This window comes from Phascolarctos cinereus, unplaced genomic scaffold, assembly GCF_003287225.1.
Source record: "Phascolarctos cinereus isolate Bilbo 61053 unplaced genomic scaffold, phaCin_HiC Scaffold_1;HRSCAF=81, whole genome shotgun sequence".
Lineage (NCBI taxonomy): Eukaryota > Metazoa > Chordata > Mammalia > Diprotodontia > Phascolarctidae > Phascolarctos > Phascolarctos cinereus.
The window spans coordinates 68832303-68849429 of NW_027555514.1; the positions used below are offsets into that span (position 1 = coordinate 68832303).

General features: G+C 36.6%; 1 protein-coding gene across 4 annotated transcripts in view; it reads left to right on the forward strand.

Moving 5' to 3' along the window:
• ZEB1 (zinc finger E-box binding homeobox 1) overlaps positions 1 to 17127 on the forward strand; it is a 197987-nt gene that overhangs the window by 132868 nt on the left and 47992 nt on the right. For all 4 annotated transcript variants that reach the window (XM_020990481.2, XM_020990484.2, XM_020990483.2 and 1 more), the window contains exon 2: positions 11989 to 12189. In XM_020990481.2, the coding sequence (XP_020846140.1) occupies positions 11989 to 12189 (201 nt within the window). The remainder of the gene's footprint in view (positions 1 to 11988; positions 12190 to 17127) is intronic.

Consider the following 17127-nt stretch of genomic DNA (forward strand, 5'->3'; position numbering starts at 1 on the left):
GTGTTGTTTTGATTGTTTAAATTTGTGATTTCCTGAGAATGTTGTGTTTATGGTGAATTTTGTTATCTATAGTTTTCCAAGGTGTCAGTATCATTCTAGATATGAAAAATATAGTTTGAATAGCTTATAGTTTCACAAGCACTATTGAATCTAATAAATTTATTCTGAGATTCTGTAAAGTAAGAATATAATTAATGGGGAATAGTTTTTCTATTGAAATTAAAGATAATTCATTATTTTCTATGTGATTCTAATGATGAAAACACATTACCTTTTTTTTTTAATGTCACATACTTTTTCCCTGGGTTCATGGTGTTCCATTACTTTAATTAAATCTAGGAACTGATAATGAACAGTTAAGTTGAGGATGTGTCACTGCTTAGCTAACCAGCAGATTCTGTATTTCTTAAGCCAAAGGTTGGAACTGGAATATACAACTGTGGTTGCAGGCAGTCTGGCCTCTAGATTTTTGAGGGTAGAGAAGTACCTGTTATGCCTTTGGTGATCTCTTGTTTTTATTCTGCTTTCTATGAGTAGAAACAGTAACATTTTATGCAAACTTGCCTTTTTGCTAAGTTAGTATATTGGATTGTCTGTTGCAAAAAGAAATTCTGGGATATGAATGGGGGTTTCATGAGAACATTTAAATAATGGCTCTGGTTTTCACCTAAAATATTAGTTTACCCACAGCCCATTACCCCCAAGTTCTGAGTTTACACAGACCGGTTTCACTCTTGGGAGCAGCCCAAAAATCTCATCTCTTTAGTTCATTTTATCTCCCCCCAGGGTTACTTCTCGGGACCTCAAATATAATTCTTTCCTTGTACAAGACACTCCCATCTCCCCACTCTGTCTTTGTACTAGTTGGCTCCCCGCATCTGAAATGTAGGTTTCCCCAAATGTGGATACCAGAGCCCTAGCTTCCGTATAAATTCAGAAAGTAACAATTTATATTGGGCAGCTTTTATTTCATTCCATAGGCAAAATTCAAAAAACTCAAAGGACTTCAGTAGGCCAGAATCAATTGACAGAATTCTTTTCTTCTTTGCTGAGTCCCACCTTCTGCCTAAGAACCTGCCCATACAGTCCTCCAGACTCATAGTACCAGCCTATAGTTTGGATGCCCCTCAGAAGGGAAATGAACTTAGAATTGCAAGCCACCTCTTTTCCCCATCTGGGGAAATGTAGTCTGCCACTGGCCCTTGCTACCCTTTCTTGGGTGGTACAGTTGAGAGCATGTGCACCAACATCTTCTCCAAAGCTCCATAAGAAGCCACATAAATGAGCCTCTGTGAGGGCACAGCTACACAGCCTTCTTCTGCCCAGGACACAGTCTACTCTCGGATCTCCTAGATTTCTCCAGACCATCTTCAGCTCTTTCATAATCTTCCAAAAGACCAATTTTTATCCTTAAGACTTCCCACTACAAAGAAGATGATCCAGAATATGGAGGTAGGGCCCAAACTAGTCAAATCAGATCCAGAAATGTCCTGGATCCTCTCAGCTAAGTACCAATCAGCACATCCATAACCCTTCTTTAGACAGATACAATCAAAATTCCAGTCTTACTTCCCCTTGATTCCATCAAAATTCATCATGTTCCCTTGATCAAGTTTATAGAATGAAATAATGAAATTGGATACCTACCAAAAGTACATATCATATGAGGTAATTTATTATCAAGAAATTTGCTCCCCACACCTGCATATCTCTAAGAGTTGTTTGTTTGTTAATTTGTCTGGAGAGGGGGAGAGAGAGAAAAGAGAATTAAAACCTCTAGAATTCTTAAGGATTTAGGATGGATCCAGATTTGGAGAATCCGCCCCAAGCAGCCACAGAAATAGCCAAAAAGAACCATAGACTCAGAACAGCTCCCAATTGTTTGTGAGCATTTGAGATTATAGCCTGTCCAACCAAAATGCATTGACTTGCTGTCTAGAAGGAAGCCAGCCTTTTCTTTAGAACACTGAGGTGTGGAGACAAAAGAAATGAGAAAGAAAACCATGAAAAGAAAAATAGCAAAATTAGAAGTTGTGATCAGCAGACACGTAACAATAGAAAAGAAAAGAACCAGTGGTAACAAGACAGAAGAGAAGGATCACTGGAGAGGACAGATACTTCCATGGTCCGTCAGAAACCTTCACCAACCCAGCTCTGTTAGGAGAAAGAGGGAAGCATCTGTTGACTCCTAAGGAGCCCCCAAGGACATCAGCCCGCTAGCCTGGCTAAGTGATTGAAGGGAAACCCCAGAAGAGGTGCTGGGAATGATAGGCCTGGATTAGGTAGACACCAGGCTAATGGCTAATGAAGAAGTGCAGTAAAAGGAAAGAAAAAAAAAACAGTCTTGTCTCTTCACAGACTGCATGTCCTTTTGAGGGAGTACCCACTGCCCCAGCCTTGGCCAGCCTGAATTCACAACAGCACACATGTTTCGAGTTTGGCATTTCTCCCTCTCTGCCCTTCAGAACTTACTAACCCAGCTGCCACTCCCATTCCCCTTCCTATCTGGCTCTGCCATCTGGGACAACCCTCTAGCCTTTCTACCCTGGCCCATCTCTTCTCTGTTAGAGTTTTTTTCAAAGGCCTACCGTCTGAGACATCCTCTTCACTCATACTACTCCCATCTGTTTTTCTTCAGCACATCTATCAATTCCTACTACTGAATAACAAATTTGGCAATTCCAAATCTGCTGAAGAAGGAAATAGTTGGGGAAGCCCTGAGTTTGATTGGGTGCAGTATTTTACTAAAAATATTCAGTTGTCAGAAAGAGTAAATGCAGCTTCTAAAGATGAAATCTTTGTAGTTTTATCTTCTCACTTCGATCTAAGGATAGATCACTTTTAAAACAGAAGAGTTTCTTTCCACTTGTTTGCATCTCAGAAGAAGTATTATCTTGTTATTTTAGCACTTCGCTCTGCAATGTCTTCTTTACCTCCCACCTATCCCTAATAAAGCACTCACAATTAATTATGAAATGAAAATAATTTCCATTAGTGGGAGCAAGAATTGATGTTTAGTTAGAGCAAGGGAGAAAATGACAGAAAAAGTCTTTCCCTCTACTCTTAGAACAAGCTTTACTGCATTTTTAATGAGGTCAACCATGAGGGAGCATTTTGAAGTATGAGATCCGTTATATAAAGGCCATCACTGCATAATTGCCCTTGTATTTGAAATTGACACTGTCACTTGTGTTTCTGTCTTTTGTTTGGCTCAAAAACCAACGTGACCTGAAATCCTTTCTACACTGATCCTATATGTAGCTTGTTGTCAAATGCCAGCATTAGAAAGCTATAAATAGGGAGGCTTACAGAGGAAATGTGGAGGGCCTAGGAGAGCTTTTTCAAGTGAGATTGACTAGAAAAGAGGTTTATAGAAACATATCCCTTCACAAATTGAATAAACAACATTTTGGCAGCTTCCCTCTTCATCCTTATTCCCCCCCCCAAAAAAAAAATAAGCACTTTTCTATTTTTTCCAAGGCTGGCAAAAAAAAATGGTTGTTCCCTTGAAGTTTCAATGAATCAACAAGTATTTCTTTGCTATTATTTGTCTGACACCATGTTTGGCATTGTAGGGGAATATAGACATATGAAATATGGCTTTTGCCCTTAAAAATCTTCTACCTTAATTAAGAAATTAAGTTTAATTTATGGGATCTACTTGGAACAGCAGAGTAGAAAAAGTCAAGAACTTTACAATAGATTACTTCAAAGTCAACCACCCGGTTTCCAACTCACTTAGTTCCCTTAAATGTAGTTTCCATTGATTTTTATTCTTTTTAAAAATGTAGACAAATATACTTTTTCTTATTTGTGTAAGCCTTTGTAATTTTCCATTTTTAATTAAAAATTTCTGTTGGTGCGTTTTGTTTTTATATCATAGCAATTTCTCATTGAACCCTCCCTAGTAATAAAAACAGTTAAACATTGTCACCTTGCAAGTGACTTCCTCTGATAGTGTACTTATACCTGTAGTTTTCCTGCCTCTGCTTAAAGGGAGGTGTGTTTTTCTTATCAGGACCAACTTAGATCATTACAGTTACTCAGCATTTAATTTGTTTTAGTGTCCTATTCATTTACATTATTACAGTCAGGATGTATGGTATTCTCTTGGTGCATCAGTATCTACCAGGTTTCCCGTGTGTTTCTGAATTCCTCATATTCATTAAGGTACAATAACCATCATATGCATTGCGTTCATCTACCTTCGCTTGTTCAGCCATTCCCCAATCAATAGATACCTACTTTATTTCCAGTTTTTATCACCACAAAAAGCGTTGTTAGGAATATTTTGGTAATGGTAATATTTTGGCCTTCTTTTCTGTCACTAACATTCTAGGGATATATGCCCAGTAGTGGACGATCTCTGCTGGGCTCTGAACATTTTAGTGACTTTTCTGGCATAATTGCAAATTATTTTCCAGAATAGTTGGACCAATTCGCAGCTCTCACAACAGTGTATTGGTTTGGTTTGTTTTCCCACAGTACCTCCAACATAGACTATTTCTATCTGTTATCAACCCTGCCATTTTGCTGGGTATGGATGAAGCCCTTAGAGTTTTAATTTGCATTTCTCTTATTGGTGATATGAAACAATATAGTTGTGGTTAGTTCATAGTTATTATGAAAATTGTTAGTTCAGAAAATGAAACTTAAAATGAAATTAAGCTTAATTACAGTAGTTAAACAACTACAGAGAAGAGTTAACAAAACACATCTTCCTCTTCACTGCAGAGGTAGGGGATGTGGTGTATTGCATTGTCCACACATGGTTAATATATTGGTTAAGTTTGCTGAACTCCTTTTCTCTAAAATTTTTGTTTAAAGGTATGGATTGGTATGCTGGGGGAAGGTAGTGTATTTAGAAATGAATGTGCTATAAAAATACGATAATGTTTTTTAAAAGGAAAAACTCTAAGTTGGAGAATATTTTTATAAATAAATGATTTATTGGGGAATGACTCTGGGTCATTTACTTGTGCTAATTCCCTAAAAATGGTGTCCTGAAAAGTCATAGTGCAGCTACAGATTTACAAAAAAGATAATTTTTAAGTTTAATTACTTAAATTTTTGTGAATTTTGAATAATAAAATTTTAATGTTATCAAGATAGGGTACCCTATCATTATCCATGGTCTGTAACAGTTTCTGGATGACCCTTCCTCAGGCCAGCAGATCTGTAAAGGAAGTCCTTTTGCTTGGCTACCCCAGTCATCTGATCAATCTCCCATTAAGCTTTTTCTTGTGGAGTCATATCAAAACTGTTATGTAAGCATCAAAACCTTGTTCTTTGGATGATCCTAAAGCTAAAATTATAAATGCAATTCTTTCAGTCACTGAGAAGCACCTGATAAAAGTGTCTACAAAGTTCAAAAATCAACTAGAGAAACAGTAGTTATGTTGATTGAATTTTAATAAGAAACAAAGCAATATTTTGCCATTGCAAATAATTAACCATTAAAATATTATTTGTAGAATTTATACTTTTGGGGAAAACTAGGTGGTGCAGTAGATAGAGCACTGGTCCTGGAGTCAGGAGGACCTCAGTTCAAATCCAGCCTCAGACACTTGACACTAGCTGTGTGACCCTGAGCAAGTCACTTAACCCCAGTGGCTAGCCAAAAAAAAAAAAGAATTGATACTTCTCATGTTATTGAAGCTTAGCATTACACTAAGACTTATGGGACACCCTATAAATCTTATATAGCAGTTTTTATCAGGTATGTTTGATGCAAAGGTATGTTTCCCAGTTGATAGTTTCTTGTATTAACGTTGTAACATTTATTTTGTTCTTACAAAAACATTTTGATTACTATAATAATGTCATGTAAAAATAGTTAATATCTGTTTTTATTATGACTTCTATCTTGTTTGGTTAAGACTTCTTTCCTTACCATTAATAATGAAAGATATCACTTTCCAATCTCAAAAAATTATGTGACATTTTATATTTGTCTTTTAGCTATTCAGAACTTATCATGACATAAGTTAATAAGCAAGATATACCATGGCATGTAATTTTAGTTTCAAAAGCAATGTAGGTGAATGGAGTATTAACAAAATAATATAATAATGAGATGCTGATCTAACCCCATTTTCTGCCAAACACCTTTAGAATTTTCTCAACAGCTGTTGTCAAATAGGGAATCCTCACAGTAGTTTATATTCTTGGATGAGTTCCATTGATTCTTGCTCTGGTTTTATGTCTAGAAGAGCATTTGTATCTTAATGTATCTAAATTTAACTTATTTTAATAAGTTAATAATAATTTTAATTTAGTTTTTATCTAAATTTAACCAGTTCTTCCATATCTTCCTCTAGTAAACCCCTCCTTATACAGGGCTTAAAGGTGCTACTTCTATTGTGTATGGAACAGAAAGGTGTTTCACTCACCAACAGCAGGCTTATGAGCCTAAAGAAAAGGAACAGTTTGTCACACAAAATGCAACCCAAGTTTTTTCTTTTTATGGTGGACATTTAGATGGTCTGTTTCCTAGTAAGTTAGATAATATATGTAAAATACTTTGTAAATCTGAAAGTGATGTGTAAGTGTTGGATATTATTATTATTTTCCATTCTTCTACATTTGTCTCATTCTGATATAGATTTTCCTCACCCAGGGCCACAGTTCTGGAATCTGTTATTTTATATTATTTGCAAAGCCATGTATGATAATGGAGGAAATTAGAGAATAATAATCAAAAGTCAATTCCCTCAAGGAATTTTTTACTGTAATTGGTGGTGGGAAATAAAAATAAAAGGCAAAACTTAAGAGTACTTTAAGTGAGTCAGTTAACATTTATTAAAATGCTGCTATGTAGCAGGCACTCTGCTAAGCTCTGGGGATACAAACACAAATAAAAACAAAGATAGTCCCTGACCTCAAGGAGCTTACAATCTAGTGGGGGAAGACAACATACAAAAGAAAGCTGGGGGTGGGGGGAGGAAGGATATATACTCAGCAAAGGGGCATGATGGAGTAGTCCAAAGAAGTGTGAAAGCAGTGTAGCTGGTGGGAAATGAGGAAAAGCCTGTACTAAGTCCCCTCCTTCAAAAGAGACCCTGGAGCCCGTGGTCCTGCCTTCCATTCATAGCCTTAAATCCCAGGATCGGAGAGAGGGTACTGAAAGTTGACTAGCAGGCAAATTCAACTTTTAAAAGCAACACACAGATTTTTTCAAATTAAAATGGTATAACCTGTACATAAGGAATTTAAGAATAGTTAAAGAACAGAGTAGGAGAGTGATCTGGGCCCATTTGAAATCTGGTTATACGTCTATCATTAATTTTATGCCACTATGGAAAAAGAAAATCCATAGATAATAACTTCATAGCTTATGGGCATGATTTCATTCATAGTAGCACATAGTAAGTACTTAATAAATACATCTTTACTGATCTTTCTATTTTCTTGTTTATATTTAACTTAATTTTTGGAAATTCGCATATTTAATTTGGCATCTTCTTTTTCTGTTTTCTGACTGTATTTAGCCTTAACTTTACTGTTGTCCAGAAACTTTATTTTAATATTCTATTCACTCATATTGCTTTTTTTAATTAAAATTGTGCACCATGATATATATTGCCTGTTAACGGAAGAATATCTGTAACTCATTTTTTTAAAAATAGTATTTCCAAAAAATGAACTCGTAATTTATAAAAATTTTTGCTGGACATTTTGTATGTTAAGATGATGAGATTTCTTTTGTAAAAAAATCTTTTATGCTTTGTAAAAAGGGGGTGTGTTTATAGAACTATTATAAATATCTACTGCTTACAGCTTGTATAACTTATTTTTAGTGTTGTTTCTTAATTTATTACTTAAAACTTAGGCTACATGCTTTAGACTGCAGACCTCCCAAAACACAGGGACTGTGCCTGAGCTGTATCCCCATTTCCTCAAACAAGGCTATGCTGCAGTGGGACTAAAATTTTAAGCTGATTTTTATTGGTGTAGGGAGCCCCTCCTGAGATGCTTCTCTCCTCCAATGAAAAGCAGTGATTGCTCTGCAACTTCAGATCTTAGAGTGCAGCCTGGAATGATAAGACCTTGCCTTAGTACCACATACCAGGGATCACCAGGAGGCAGGATTTATTGGCTCCCTATCCATTACACCACTACCAGTGGCTCATCCACTTTTGCTGTCTACCTAATTCACCCAACTCCCCCTTTGGTTACAAGAAGCTGTAGCATGTGCAACCGTCTCCATAGATGGGCTCAACCAGGTTGAGAGTAACCAACCAGCCCAAGGCTATTGGTGAGTTGCCCAAGCATGTAAAGACTTTTCCCGGTGGAATGGGCAGATGAGAACAGTTTGTTCCACCAGCAATAAAGGCAGCTGAAGCAGGCACTGTGGAGAGCTCAGAGCCTGGTCAGACATGAAAGATGCCAAGGTCACCCACTGCATTCCCGGCTAGTGCCAGTCATCCTGACTTTTGTCTTGCCACTGGACTTCAGGGACACTGGAACAGAGAATGAGGCTGAGGACTCCAAGTAACTCTGCCTCACTTAAATCCAGTTCTCTAGCAGGTCAAGACATCACCCTGTGACTTTGTTGGTCCTCTTTGAAAACAAAGGGAAAAAAACAACTGAAGGCTAAATATGGTGGACTGAATAGTAATCTAAAGTCTATACAAAATGATCCAAGTAACTCAAGCCAAAAACCTGCTTTTCCCTAACATGGACAGATAAAACTACCACCTCAGCTGTCCCTGTATGGAGTGTTTGAGGGCTATGAAAGGAGACAGCTCCCCTAGCTAGATAGTGAGTGTGTTTCTGGAGGCGATGTCTTAGAGTGGGTTAGAGGCTCTCCGTAAAATATATCTATGACAGAACCTAAATTCACCAGTTCTGTACTTTGATACTGAAACTCTTTTTCACTGTATCTCACAGAAGGAATAATATTATTGTTTGCAAATCTGTAAAAGAAAAACATTAAATGGGTGAATTAATACTTGAAATTCAGTAACGAATTCCAATTTGGGGTTTGTCTTGAAATCTGTGTGACCTTGCCAAAGTCAAAGAACCTTTCAGATCTTCCATCTGTAAAATATGGATGTCAGTGTCAGCATTACTAACAAGGTTGTTGTAAGGGGCAGGTAATAAAAATTATAAAGCACTTTATGTCTTACAAATGTTCATAAATTAAAATATTTAACATTTCTATTCTTTGGCATCTGTAAGTGGACCGTATTATGAGTGCTTTACTGTGACACCTAATGGACAAATCAATTACATATTGTCAGCTAGTTCTCTAAAAGCTAAAAAGGCGAATTCACAGTGAACAAAGGCCCATATTTAAATAATATGTGTAGTATAAACAGTTAAATCTATATATGACCTGTGCATATAGCCATTGAACATTAATAAGCTCATTTAACATTACTTTTTAAAGCATATGCCAATAAAAAGATTGATGTGATTGATGTCAGACTAGTATTTTGTAACTTAGAGCAAAATAAAAATCATAAAACTTTCTAGTTATTCTTATTAAGTTGATATATGCAAAAAATTGTCTGGGAACAAAGACTAAATGTTGTCACCTGTCAGCAGGTAGATGAATCCAACAAGTTACTAAAATACAGCAGTTTATTGTGTACCAGATTCTTATCCTTATTGGCATAGGTTCTAGAGCAAGGGTGGGGACCTGCGGCCTCAAGGCCACACGTGCAGCCCTTTGACAGAATCCAAACTTCACAGAACAAATCCCCTTAATGAAAGGTTGTGTTCCATAAAACAGTCAAAAGGCTGCACCCAAGGACCTAGAAGGCCATATGTGGCCTCGAGGATGCAGGTTCCCCACCTGTCTTCTAGAGGTTCTCAGACATTTGAACCTAGAGAGAGAACTACTCCCCAACTCCTGTGCATTCCACCTTTTATATTTCAGTTTCTCTCCTTTTACCTTTCTTTCCTTCTTCTCCCAGTGCCTGTCTCTGGGAATGTCTGGGTGTCTCTTTTGTCTATGCAGTATAAGGTCTTTTTCTGGTCTTGGACTCTAAATCCCACCTCCAACACTTACTAGCTATGTATCTGGGCAAGTTACTCTAGTGTCTTCAATTGTAAAATGGGCATAATAACAGTACCTGTCTTGAAGGATTGTTGTGACGATCAAATGAGATACTTGAAAATGCATATTCCTGAATTCAGTTTTCTAAATTGTTTTTAACTTGGATATTTTGACGAGTCAGCAGTGACATAAATGAGAAGTCAACTTAATTTTATCAATTTAATTGGATATTCTGAATTTACTGACTAGTCACTGGTTTGTTCACACATTTGTTCAGCAGTGTCACTAAAGACTTAAACAGAACAATATCCTGTATGTAGAGGAATGGGTGCTTATCTTCCCATTTTGCGTGGAAGGGTGTGAGTGCTTGCTTATTCTGATACATCCTACTAAAGTGGTAAAGTGATCACAGGAAAGAAAAGTGTGAGAGAATGCCCTCCTCTCTCACTCAGAAAAAAAAAAAAAGGTTGTTTAGTTCATGCAAGGTGATGAGTCCAACATGAGGGCCAACCCAGACATAAGCAGCCATTTCCTTGTGCCTTTTTTGCACACATTCACCTTCCTTTTCCTTTCTTGCATAGTGCTGATTTTGTTGTATTTCAGTGGGTGTTTGAAGAGTGTAGTTGAACTACTTTTGGCAATAGTAGAGGGCAATTGGAAGCAGTTGCTGCTGCCTGTTAACGATCAGAGCAGAAGGAGGCTGAAATCTCTCTTTCCTTTCACTCCCTTCCTCCCTCCCTCATCCTTGTTCTTAGCAAGTGATAAATGTTCTGCCCAAATCGGGGAGGCACATCACTCTTCACAGTAAACACGGGGACATTCAGCAAGTTATTCTTTTAATTCGCATGTTATAGGGATGCTGGGACAGCATTGTACTGTGTTGTGTTATATATTATGTGTTATTTAATGTGAAGAATTTAATTGTAACCAGATTGGTACCTCACTGTTACCAGTGATTTCTTGAGCTGAGCCTTTACTTAGTGAAATCCCATATCCATAGTCTCCACGTAAAAATTCAGTACATTTAAAATCACAGGAGTTAAGCCCTTTTGAAAACTCTAATTGGCTTTCATTTTTATTTTAATATAGCAGACTGACCCATAAATTGAACTTAAGACATACCTTAATGCATTTTAGTTGTTTGTGAAATTTGACCAAATTAGTCAACTACTTAAAAAGGTATTGTGGCACAAACTAGGCAATCATGAAATTTACATAAGTATTTCTCTTTGCACTCTGTAACCCGGACATCAGTTGTAAGTAATTGTTTAAACACTACTGAGCTGGGACTTCTTTTTCTCAAAATGTTTTATCACCCATCACATACTAGGTGCTTAATTAACTATTTAAAATTCATTTTTAAATGCTGATTGGTCCATTTATAAAATAGACTTTGGTTAGATTAACTATGAACCATTGGAAGATCCTTAAATACTTTTGATGTAGTAAATTTGTTATTTTCATAGTTGTGCTCCTTATTGAGGGATCTGACTTCTGTTTTCTTTTTTTAGTTTTGCTAAACCATACTAAATTATCCTTGAAAAAGAGGCAGTCTGGTGTAGTGAATAGAAGACTAGCCTTGTAGTCAGGAAGACCCGAGTTCAAGCTTGACCCCTGATATGTCTGATCTGTGTGAACATAGGAAGTCATTTTGCCTCTCAGTGCTTGAGGCATCTCTGTAAGTTACACATTGCGGCAAGCCTGCAACAGTGGAGGGAGGTTTCCTGTATGTGTGAGTTCCCTCTACATGTGCAATCACAGGTCGAGGACAAAAATAAATTTTAAAAATAGTGTTATAAACAAGTATAGTGCAAATAGATATTTACAAATTATCTAAATATAATATAAAATAAACTATTATACAAATAAAAGTATTATGATACTCAACCTTGGGTATTTTATTAAAGGTTTCTATTTGCTTGTATGTTTAAATTGTGATTTTTATTAGCAGATTTTGATTATTATTTATTCTTTTGTTTCAGTTACAAATTATAATAATGTGGTAGAAACAAATTCGGATTCAGATGATGAAGATAAACTACATATTGTGGAAGAAGAAAGTGTTACTGATGCAGGGGATTGCGATGCTAGTGTGCCAGAAGATGATTTGCCAACAGACCAGACAGTGTTACCAGAAAGCCATGAACAGGAAGGAAGTGCCAGTAGTTGCTGGGAAGATGATGGTATGTTTTATTTGATGTTGATGCTTGATTTTTAATTGAAATTGCATGAATGAAAACTTTAAAATGACCGGCAAAAATTTTTAACAACTAATAAGTAGAAAGATTATTATCTTACCTATCATATTACCCTAAGATACCTTCAAATTGTTAGTAGTAAGCGCTCTTCTTCACTCTCTGAAAACTGAATAAGAATTGGAGTCATGGAGTTATATCAGCAGTTTGTCATAGTGATTACAATATGTTGATTGTTAATAACACTTTTAAGGAATTCAAGATCGCAGATGCTTACAATTGGAAGGGACTTAAGAGGCTATGTAGTCTGCTCTGTTCTTGACCAAGAGTCACTTCTTTGGTATCTCTAATAATGGACATGCAGCTTTCATTTGAAGATCTCTAGTGAAGGCAAATCTACTCGTTCCTAAGACAACTCATTCCACTTTTCAATAGCTCTAATTGTTAGGAAGTCTATATGTATCTCAAAGCATTTCATATAAGCCAGGGTGCTATTTTGAAATTTAGTCCTAAGTCTCATTTCACACAAGACACTATACAAAATAACTATAAAGTGTACCCAGTTTATAATAGTCACATTTCCCAATGTGTCAAACCATCCATTATACCAAAATCTAACATGTAGAAATTTACCATCCCAGAAGATATCATTTTCATTATGAAAATTTCTCTTTGCAAGAGAATTCATCTTGGGATTCTTTTAGATATTAAACTATCCTAGTGCACTTAAAATGAAATTCTATTTCTAAAACTTTTTACATAGTTTTTCATGGACAAATCTATTATATATACCATGAGGTGCACTTGTATTTAGAATTCTGCATATGTTTAAATGGTTGGGGGGTTTTTTGCATTTTCATGCACTTTAAAATTTTAATGAAATATCACACACTTGTGGCATAATAGAAAAAGCACTAGGAATCAAAAGATCTGGGTTTTAGTACCTGCTTTGTCAAGAAATGACTGTGTAACTTTGGGGAAATTGTTTTAACTTCTATGGTACTCAATTTCCTTTTAAGCAGAATTGAGAGATTTGACCTGAATGATCTCCAAGGCTTCATTCAGTTCTAAAATTGTGTCATGCCACTCTTTATCATTAATGGAAGTAAATGAGGTAGCCTTTTGTGCCAGGACTTAAACAGCAACAGGTTGAAGAAAAATCAGGATCTGGAATTTGGCCAGGAAAGAGATCGGCATACATGTATCATAAATCAAATGGTCTGCTAGTCAAGTCCTGGGAAGGTCAATAAAGAAGTAGACTATCAGGTCAGTTAGAGGGTGCTGGCCATGGTGCTGATTCAGCTGAGCCCATGACTGTTTTGATAGCTGGGTTCTTAGGGAGTGTACATTTTTCAGCACGTCTTGATAACAACTAAAACCAACATCTCCTGTAAAACTTAGCAAGAGAGTCTGGATGGTTATAATATGTGGTAGCACCTACCACCATCACCTCAGCATGCAGAAGGATTTCTTCCAGAATAGGAGCACTGAGAGCCAAAATGATAAGTTTGCCTTTGCCTGACCTGGCCAGTGTCCATAAGGAATTCTTGTGTTATACTTCCAGTCTTTTTGTGTCTGTAAGGGGTACAATACTGGAGGGAAGCAGGACCTCGTCATGGACTGGGGCTTAGTTTTGGTTGTCAGACCAGTCTTTTCTTATATGCTCCTATTGAGTTACAATATTCTGATTAGTCACCTTTATCAATTAATAGAGGGAATTAGAAGGAGACCAGGAGCAAATAAAAGCTGAAGTGGAGGAAGTCAGCCAAAAATAGGAGACTAGAGAGCAAAGGAGTCCAGGGCTCAGGCCTGAGAGTTTGAAGGATGGTACGTCAGAGGGCATCCAAGTAACAGCTCCCCAGTGGCAGAACTGCTCCTCTTATTGAGCGTTCCGGGCCAGAGGAGCCAGATATGCTTCTTGCCAGAAACATCCCTGCGTGTGGGTTAGCACTGGGGAATCAAAAGCAAATCCTTTCAGAGCCACAGTTGGTCAATAAAAAAAAGTTAAACCTATAAGCCTTTCATTCAGATGGTTTTCTGTTTCTTTTCTGTTTCTTTTTTTTTTAATATGAGGCAATTAGGTTTAAGTGACTTGCCCAGAGTTACACAGCCAATGAGTGTTATGTGTCTGAGGGTGGATTTGAACTCAGGTCCTCCAGGGCCAGTGCCACCTAGCTGCCCCTGGTTTTCTATTTCTTAAAAAGACAAATAAAAGTGACTATTGAGAACACCTTGAAAAAATTTTAAGTTGTGAATGTCATGGCTAGAGATTGTATATTTAATAGAAAAACTGTATTAACAGAATTACTGAGCATTCATTAAGTACCTGCTATTTACCAGGCACTGTGCTTGGGCACCAGAGGTTCAGACAAAGACTGAAACAATCCCTTTTCAATGGATTCTGTTCTTTGGATTTTATATTTTTTAAATATACATAATACAACATATTTGGAGGCCTTCCTTAAAGATTTTTTAAAACAATTCCATAGGTACCAGTGCAGGGAAGGGAGGGAGGGAAGGAATAATCATTTATTAAGTGTATACTATGTGCCTGGCACTTTATAAATATCTCATTTGATCCTCACAACAGCCCTGGGATTTAGGAGATGGTATTATCCCCATTTTATAGTTGAAGAAATAGGCAAACAGAGTTTAAGTGACTTGTCCAGGGTTGCACAGCTAATAAGTGTCTGAAGTAGAATTTGAACTTGGGTCTTCCTGATTCCAAGCCCAGCATGCCATCCAGTGTGCCACCTCACTGCCTTCATAGTGCAGTACTCAGGCTATTTGTCTATTATCTTTTTGTTCCCCTTATATGACCAGCCTATCACTTTTTCAAATCATACGTTTTCTGGATAATATATTTTATGTCAGTTCTTGCATATGAGTAACTATTAGTAATATACAGGCTTACTTAATCTGTCATTAATATCCCTATTGTCCTTTTGGTGATCTGCAAATTTCAAATCCTTAAAGATTATAGTGTTACGTGATTTATAAACATTTAGCATTACCAGAAGAATGTTGTTGTTAAAACTGGATTTTTGTGCCAGAAAGGCATTTAGGGCCTTTGAAAGCACCTTACAGATTCCCCAATACTCTAATTCTCCTAGTCAATTCTGGGCCCACATCATTATCCATCCACTGTTCCTTTCCAAGATTGTATTACTAACAGACTCAGTTAGCTACCCATGCAACTGCAGGTCATTGTCTAAACCTGGATTTTTTAACCTGGATACCGTGGACCCACAGGGATAGATTTCAAGGGGTCTGTAAAATTGGATAGGCAAAAAAAAATCATTTCAATGTAATTGTTTTCCTTTGTAATCTTATGTGTTTTATTCATTAAAAAAACATTCTGAGCCGGGTTCATAGGCTTCACCAGACTGCCAAATGACTTTGTAACTCAAAAAAGTTAAGAAATTCTTCATACATTTAGTTTTCCTCCTATGTGGATTGTTAGGCATGTCTTCTCTAAGCAGTGGTGGAATTTGTTGAGGAAGCCTGCATTCTGGGGCTTGATTTAATTCAAGCCTAATGTCTTCGGTAATCAGGAGCATTTGAAAGACCTCATCACCTATCATGAATCTTTACTTTGGTTGTACTTGGCACAGAATATTCACTGTGAGAGTGGTAAACACTTCTGCCTCCCTGGCTTGTCTTTCTTTTGATAATGATGACAGGACTGTTGAGCAAAGAGCTACCTCAGTTTAGGCATCAGGGAATCTTGGATGATGTAAATATTTGTGTAGGAGACAACTAATTGAAGAAGAGTTTTTAAAGATACATTGTACCCTGCTAAGTCAAGTGCTTTTTAAAATATCACTAGGCAATAAACACAGCAGATGACAGCTACTTTTAGTCATTTTTGTGATTGTAAAGATGTAGTCTCCTTAAGAGAATCATTTGTGAAAGCCTGCCTGTTCCCCTTTCATATTTCCATGTGGATAGATGTTTCTCATACAGATTTTAAAGAGATGAGAATTAGATGTGTAGTAGTTATTAATTGATGTCTCTTCAGTTTCCTGTTTTGGTAATGGTACTGTTCAAAGTTTTTTTTTTCCCCCTATCTTTAATAAATATTTTAAAAGTCATTCCCCTAGAGCTTTTCAGATGTCACTTCCAGCATTGCTTTCTTTGTGTACGTGAGTAGTCTTTGTCATCTTTAATGCCATTTCTGCTTCTTCATTGTACACTGAAGTATTAAGAGTCCAATGATAAGAATGGTCTGTTAACATAAATGCTAACACATCTGCTCCATTTTGGTCTATTATACTTCCCTTTTCATTTGTAACAACACTTGAGGTGATCTGGCTTAGCTGGATCTCATACTCAGGGTTTGCAGACCAGATTTCTGCTCTACCACTCTTCTTTTTGAAACAATAGTGTTCATAATGTTACCATCTTCCTAATATTTTAAAAGTTGTATTGATCTCTTGGTTTTTTCATTACATTTATTTCTAAATATATCCTTTCTCACTCAATATTCATTGAGCTTTCTGATACGATAATTTTTTTAAAACAGTTGAACAGAACCAGCAATATACTTTAACTGTCTGTGGCAGTGTCTGAAGCATTCCACACCTGTTGTCTTCTGCCTCTAACAAAAAATAAGGAGGTGTTTTCTCATGTCTTTCCCTAGGGCTGTAAAGTTTGATCCTTATAATTACAATGCATTCAGTTTTGTTTGTTAGTTTTATTTCTTTACCTATTCATTTATTTGTTTGTTTAGGTTTGCATTGCTATCATCATTATGTGGAAAAAATCGTTGTTTTCCTGGTTCTATTTACTTCACTTGCATCAGTTCATATAAATCTTTCCATGTCTATCTGAATTTCTCATAATCATTTCTTAGGACACATTAAGATTTCATTATATTCTCCATAATATTTTGCAAATAAAATTATAGTCAGTTTGTGGTGTCCT